Source organism: Gouania willdenowi, unplaced genomic scaffold (genome assembly GCF_900634775.1).
Source record: "Gouania willdenowi unplaced genomic scaffold, fGouWil2.1 scaffold_434_arrow_ctg1, whole genome shotgun sequence".
Classification (NCBI taxonomy): Eukaryota; Metazoa; Chordata; class Actinopteri; order Blenniiformes; family Gobiesocidae; genus Gouania; species Gouania willdenowi.
Genome location: NW_021145195.1, coordinates 179,216 through 187,006, shown reverse-complemented (window position 1 = coordinate 187,006; position 7,791 = coordinate 179,216). Strand labels below are relative to the sequence as shown.

Sequence of the window (7,791 nt, the reverse complement as noted above, 5' to 3'; positions counted from 1 at the left end):
TTTGTGCATTTCTGTTGTCATTTTAGTGTATTTTTGTATAAATATTTAGTTTTGTGTATATTGAGTCATTTTCATATTTTTGTTGTTTGGTGTATTTTTCTGTAATATATGTTTTTTGGAGTCATTTTGTGTGTTTTTGGAGCCTTTTGTATATTTTTGTGCATTTCTGTTGTTGTTTTGTGTACTTCCTGTATAAATATTGTTTAGTTTTTTGTTTAACACCATTTGTGCATTTTTTTTGTATAATTGTTTTTTGTTGCGTGTGATTCTGGAGTCATTTTGTATCTTTTTTTAGTGTAGTTTTTTTTTGCATTTCTGTTGTCTTTTGTGTATTTTTTATTTAAAAAGTTAGTTTTGTGTATTTTGAGTCATTTTCATATTTTTGTTGTTTGGTGTGTGTTGGGGGGAATCCATTCTAAATTCATACGCACCAGTCCATCCACGTGTAAATGAGGGAATAAATGAATTACATGTAATAACACTAACAGTGACCCACATGCACTAATATATTCTATAAAATATCAGCTTATGAACTCTTTCAGTCAGCAGCTATTATAGCCTTTTTAAATGTGTCTAATGTTGATGTATTCACATTTATTTGTGTTTGTAAAAAACCTGTTCACACTAAGTTATGATTTTTTATTATGATTTTTTATTTAGCATGATTTTTATCGTTATCATGATTAATACCAGAAATTATCGGGATAATTTTTTTTTGTCAATATCGCCCATCCCTATTGTAAACTTATTTATTTTATATGGTAAATTCTATATTCACAAATGTAAGTTCAAGTTTCTGGTAAGTTTCTGGTAAGTTTCTGGTAAGTTTCTGGTATTCACTAATGACTTATTAGACACATTTATTACAGACTTTACATCCTTTAACACTTTGTGAAAGCAGTGTATATTTGTGGAGCTTGTGATTGGCTGATTTTTCATGGTGACGTACGCCATTCCTTCCCCCGTGGTAGATGCTAGAATCTCAGTTAATAACGATGTCACATATGAAAACACAATAGTTATCACTCTACACATTTCACAACAAAGCTCAATGTCCCTGACGTCCCACCTTCAAACAAAACCTAATTTGGCCATTCATGAAAAATCTACTTAACCTCCCACTTTTCTATAGCAATACATACTTCCTATAGGCACTGCACTAGAAATACTTCAAAATATTATCAAAAAACCTACAATGAAATAAGTGCCGGTCAAAATCTGGGAGGTGCCGGATCTTGCTGCTGCAAGATTTGGTCCAAATGAAGTTCTGCCTTTCTTTAACCTTGTAAGTTGTTACTGAGGTTAATGAGATCCTTGGAGAGAAAGGAAATGCTATATAACAACTTTGCTCCAACTTAATCCCTCTGTCTGACCGACATAGATGATGAGAACCTGAGGTAATTTGGAGGACTGGTATGTCAGGTGTTGCACTTTAAACCTAATCATTTGTTCTTGTTACAGGTCAAGAGACAAATCTGTGATTCGTCACAATTGTGAGATGGGTGAGGAATTCAATGAGACATATATAACACTTGGGGGCTTTGAAGGCATGGAAAACTATAGATATCTTTATTTTATCCTTGTGTTGACGCTGTGCATTTTATCAATTTACAGTAATGCTATTATCGTGTATATTATCTGGGAACATCAAAACCTTCATGAGTCTATGTACATTTTCATTGCAGCTTTCTCAGTAAACTCACTTTTAGTCAGTATAAACATTTACCCAAAACTTCTGATTGATTTTCTATCTGAGAAACAAACTGTATCCTATTCAGTCTGCCTTCTTCAGTACTTCCTATGTTACTGTTTAGGTATTGTAGACTTATTACTATTGGCAGCCATGGCCTTTGACAGGTATGTGTCCATATGTAAGCCTCTGGTATATCCAAACATCATGACTAACAGGACTGTGGTTGTTGTACTAGTTTTTGCCTGGTTTGTGCCTGCTTCTCAAATGTCAGTGTCCACTGTGTTGAGTGCCAAGCAGAAAGTCTGTCATTTTGTTATAAAAGGATTTTTCTGTACCAACTCTATCTTTAAGCTACACTGTGTGAACTCAAAAGTGATATCAGTATTTGGTTTGGTGTCTTGCATGTTTATATTGGGTATTTGTCCTGTGTTTTTTGTTTTATTCACATATGCTAGAATACTTTTCATTGTCTACAAAAGCAGTAACGATGTGAGACAAAAAGCTGCAGAGACGTGTTTACCTCATCTGCTGGTTTTATTGTGTTTTACTGCTTTAGGTACATATGATGTCGTTTTCGCTTGATTCGACAACAACTTTCCCAAAATTGTGCACTTAATCATGACTTTACAGGTTGTTTTATATAATCCTCTCTTTAATCCAATTATTTATGGTTTCAAAATGAAAGAAATATTTAAACGCCTTAAGAAGTTGTTTGGTTGTACATAACAAAGGTGAAATAGTTACATTTCTATTGAACAAATATTTATACAATACTTTTTTCCTATCTTTTTCTTGTTAGTGTTCATCACATGTACAAATAAATCAATTTCACTGATAATTTACTATATACAGTACGTGTCATAGTCATTCCTATGCATAGGACCACAGGTTAGACACACACACACATTTAGCTCACTTTCCTCAAATTTTTCAATTTTGCTTTCATTTGAGACAAATTCATGTAATACTGCAAGTTCTATATCATTGGTAAAAATGTGTAAACATGAAAAATCAATCTAAATGTTAAATCCAAATGTTAAATCTAAATGTTAAATCGGTCGCTACCCCGTGTGAAATGTGGGTTTTAGATTCAGATTTAACATTAGGATTTAATATTTACATTCAGATTTAATATTTACATTTAGATTAGTTTTCCATCAGTACACTTTTTTAATAATGATATAGAACATGATGTTTTTCATGAATTTCTGTCTCAAATAAAAGAAAAAAATTGCTAAATGTGAGGAAAGTCAGCTAAATGTTCAAAATATGTTGTCTATGAAAAAGTGATCGAGTCTTTACATTCGGCACCCCATACCTAACTGGGGTGAATAGTTGGATGTGTGGAGTGCACACACTGCACATGAGGCACACACACACACACACACACACACACACACACACACACACACACACACACACACACACACACACACACACACACACACACACACACACACAGTTTATTGTAATATGAAAGATTTGTAAATGACCCTTCGGGTGAATCGCACCATTTCTGTCATTTGTCTTGAATTTTGCAAAGTAAAGTTAATTAAAATAACCTGCTGTGTCCTTAAGCTGCTGTGTGTCATTATTCCTTACTGACAATATTTGTCAAGTAGTTAGGATTGGCACATCTGATGGAGCTTTTATGTTCACTGATTCTCTTGACAATAAACCAACAATCATTCTGTGTACAAGCAGTCAGATAGTGGGGAAGGCTTGATTGGGAACAGACCACACCTTGAAAATTTCCAAATCTTGAAAAAGTCCATATTTTGTAAACGAGGTCTTAAATGATGTATGTTCATTTTCCGCTTCCTTTGTCACTCCCTTTTTATTTATTTAGTTAGTTAAACAAACTAACTTAAAAAAATAAAACATCTGAAAAACTCAAATCAAATAAAAACAAATTACATTTCAAAAAGTATAATGACCCTGACACACACTCATTCACTCCATTGTATAAACTACATTTGTTCTGGCTTGTTTATGGGTTCTGGGACTGTTTACACACTTCTTAAAGAGACAACGTTCTGAATGTGGTTTAGCAACACGACAGTATTAAATCACACATTTCAGCCTCAATGAAGGAAAAAATCAAAAGTGACACAAAATGTTGATATTGTGCTGCTAGTGATTAATAAAAGGCTCTTTGTGACATTTTTATCCACTGACTTTCACCAATTATTGTTTCTCTTGTAAAACTATATTGAAAAATAAAATTAAAAAAAGTTTATATCGCCTATCACCATTTTGAGGAAAAATATAGAGATATGAATATTGGTCTATGTCACCCAGACCTAATGTAAACAAAGCAGTAATGTTTTATCTTGTAAAACATGTAATTGTCCAAACTGTGAGAAATGAGGGGTCCGAAACACGGCTTAAAGTAGGATTTTATTAACATGAGTGTTACCTAAAAAAAATAAAATAAAATAAAAAAATCACTGATATGCTGCCTTGTTATGTAGCAAGTGTTGCTAATGCTACACTTCTTTAGTTAAACTAAGTAAAAAGGCTGTGTCACTAAAAATAACTTGTCGACATTTTTGTTTGATGTAAATTGTACATAGAACCAGTTTGATAAACTGCTTACATGATTTTTTATTATCTTGTATCCAAATTTTCCATTTAGGGCAATATTTTAAGTTGGTGAAATGGTTTGTTTTATTGATAAATAACTTTAAAATAATCTAAATGATCTGAATGGAGAAAAAAAAAAAAAATGATTGCGATTTTATAAAGAAAAAATTGTGATTTTTATTTATTTTTTTCCTTATTGCCACCCCTCCAAAAAAATGTTTTTCTTTGTAAAATCGCAATAACAGTTTTTTTTGTTTGTATGTTTGTTTCTTTGTTTGTTTAAAATAAATTATTTGTCATTTTGTTTCCTGAAATGTTTTGTTTTGCTTTAAACGCAATTGTTGAGCTGAAAAAACTGTGTTGACCAATCAGATGAGAGGTTGGGTTGCCTGGGGAACAAGCCTAACTGTCCATTACTAACAGTCCACTTTTATTGTCAGTTGCTCATCATCTCTGTGAGTAACAGCACCATTTTTGTGGAGCTCTTCAAACAAATTTTCTTCAACTGTGTTGATCAGACGACATCTTGTGGTGAAACCACATTTCTACCAGTGGAAACAGGAAACCGGACGAACTGGATGAAAAAATGACGGCCCAGCAGCATCAGCTTGAAAGGTAAGACATTTTTTTATGAATTCGTTTTTTTTATTTATATTTTTTTTTGGGAGGGGCTCAAGTCAAATATTTAGAGCTATTTCCTTCATAATTTTGTAAATATTTATTTCGAAAATGGTCCTGCCTCACTTCCAAATGTTTTGTAGTAGTTTTATGTCAATCAGAAAGACTCCACATGTTGGAGAAATAATGAAAACGTATGGTTTATACCAGTGTTTCTCAAATGGGGGGTACGTGTACCCCTAGGGGGGAGGCAATGGCACTACAGGGAGTACTTGAGAGAGATAGAGTAAAATTAACAATAGAAAGCTTTGAAAAATGGGGTTTTATGAGGTTTATTTCTTGTTAAAAATGATCATACTAAATTTTACCGGAAACTTACAAAACGACATTAAAAACACACAAAATATGAGAAAAATATACAAAAGGACAAACAAACACACACACTAAGAGAGAAAATGACTTACTATTACCAGCTAACACACAAAACAACAACAAATACACCAGTGTTTGAAATAACGGCGTTTAAAATAACGGCGTTTGTTTTTCAGTAACAGGGTAATCTAACTAATACACTTTTTACGCCATTACAACTCCGTTAATGTTAATGAACATTAAATGCGGTGAGTTACATGTATTGATTGAATAAACTGTGATCAGAAAGCTCCCCTGGCTTCATATGCAGCTATAGTGAGGAGGTGGGTTAAAAACAAGGTGAGCGATTATGATTGGCTAAGACGGCGTCATGTTTCATGGTAGCCAATCAGAGACAGTGTTTTTACACATGTGGCAGCACACACACAACCACTACAGATTTGATGAAGAAGCAGAGATGGCGATCGTGGAGCATTCCGATGAAAAGTTGTTATTTTTAAGGTGGCGATACAAATACTACTTTAATTTAATTGTGGTCAAAGGCAAGAACGTGCATGTGAAGTGTACTTTATATCCAGGAGTGAAGACTTTGTCCACATCCGTTGTAAGTAACTAGAATTTAATGAAGCACCTCACAATGACACACGATTTTTTTTTTTTTTTTTTAAGTATCGCAAATACTTACTTTCCTTGTTAATGAGTTACTTTTATTATAGAGTAATTAAGTTACTAACTCAGTTACTTTTTGGATCAAGTAGTGAGTACCTATAACTAATATTAATAGTTATAATTACTATATAATATTACTTTTTTAAAGTAACGTTACCAACACTGAAAGACACACAAAATAAGAGAAAAATATAGTGAATAATAAAAAAGAACAGACAAACAACAACAAAATAGACACTAAAAACACACAAAATGATGTTAGAAATGATATTGATTAGTTATTAATATTAATATTATTATTTTCAGTTCATGTTCTAATCATTAGAACATGAACTGAAAATACAAGGGTCAGTCTTGGTCCCACGTGATGAAGGAGATGATCGTAAATGGTAAAATCTATAGAAATAAATCTATTCAGGAGGCACTAAATACTGTTTCATTCTATTTATTTATAAAATGAGATTCTTTCAAATGTGTGTTATCACTCATTATTTCCATCATTGTGCTTTATAGTTGTTTTTTCACAGACTTCTGAATAAAATATTGTAGTCGGATAAAAGGGAGTACTTGGATTCAGAAATAAGAGAAAAGGGGTACTTGAGTCAAAAAAGTTTGAGAACCACTGGTTTATACTGTATGAAGTAATGACCTGTAGCCATTGGAGAGAAAAAGAATCTCAGAGCTGACTTTTAATTAGAATTTTCAATCTGAAGTGAGGCTTAACTCGTAACTGGAACTACACACTTCCAGCTAATATGATGATAAAACATGGACAGGCTAAACGACAATGATGAGTACTTTTTTGTATTTATTTTCATGAATCCTAACCTGATTCCATGTCTATGTTACAGATCACAGAGAAAGGACAAAGTGTGGATAATCGGCTCCAGTTACATCCGGCGGGGCGAGGAGGCTGCACTAAAGTTTTTTGGAGACAATTTGGGACTGGACGCCAACGTGCACTGGTTTGGAAAAGGAGGGATGAGGTGGGAAGGAGTTCTGCCTTGTTTTTATGGTCAGCTTTCCACCCAGGGACCCCCTGACATCCTCCTGGTTCACGCCGGAGGAAACAACCTGGGCATAAACAGTGCAAATAGTCTGGCCTACACTATTAAAGAGGACTTTACCAAATTGCACATTAAATTCCCTGCAATGAAGATCATCTTCTCCTCCATTAATGAACGCAGATCCTGGAGGTACGGGAAGCTGTCCCAGATCATCAGGGACAGAAAAACCATCAATCATTTTGTCAAGAGGGCGTCTGTCTGTTTCAAAGGAGACGTTGTTGAACATCCTCTCCTGCGATTCTACAAACGATCACTGTTTATTCCAGACGGAGTTCATTTCTCTGATGAGGGAAACCACTTATTCTTGACAAGCATCCGCTCCACCCTCCAGAACTTTCTAAAGGAGTCAAAAATACCAACAAGGACCATCTCTGGGGCAACGATGCCAATAAGGACATTCTCAGTGACAAAAAGCAGTACAGCAACCGTCTCTGGACATAAAAAGAACATTACACCAATCAGCTGGCCTTGAGGAGGAGGAGGAGGGGCTGGTTGTGGTCACCTGGTGGTACCCCCCACCCCTTTTCTACAATACTGCTTATCTACTGCCCACCCAAATCTATGAGGTGCCAAGTGTAAAAATGACCCATTATTGTTTATCTTGTAGAACTATTGAAAAAAAAAATAATAATAATGGAATTTATATCACCTATTGCCATATTGAGGAAAAAAATAGAGAGATGAATATTGGTCCATATCACACAGGCCTAATGTAACCAAAGCAGTAACATTTTATCTTGTAAAGAATATGATTGTCTAAACTGTGTGAAATGAGGCGTTCAAACA

The 7,791-nt window shown here is 34.1% G+C and overlaps 2 protein-coding genes across 2 annotated transcripts; both read left to right on the top strand.

Moving 5' to 3' along the window:
- Positions 1-1,225: 1,225 nt before the first annotated feature.
- Positions 1,226-2,275, top strand: LOC114460377 (olfactory receptor 11H2-like). The gene has a single exon (XM_028442329.1). It carries the CDS (start codon positions 1,499-1,501, stop codon positions 2,273-2,275), a length of 777 nt encoding a protein of 258 aa, XP_028298130.1. The 5' UTR covers positions 1,226-1,498.
- A 2,388-nt stretch (positions 2,276-4,663) lies between these two features.
- On the top strand, positions 4,664-7,678 carry LOC114460383 (uncharacterized). Its single transcript, XM_028442338.1, has 2 exons — positions 4,664-4,894; positions 6,790-7,678. The coding sequence occupies exons 1-2, from the start codon at positions 4,866-4,868 to the stop codon at positions 7,475-7,477; spliced, it is 717 nt and encodes a 238-aa protein (XP_028298139.1). The 5' UTR covers positions 4,664-4,865; the 3' UTR covers positions 7,478-7,678.
- Positions 7,679-7,791: the final 113 nt, after the last annotated feature.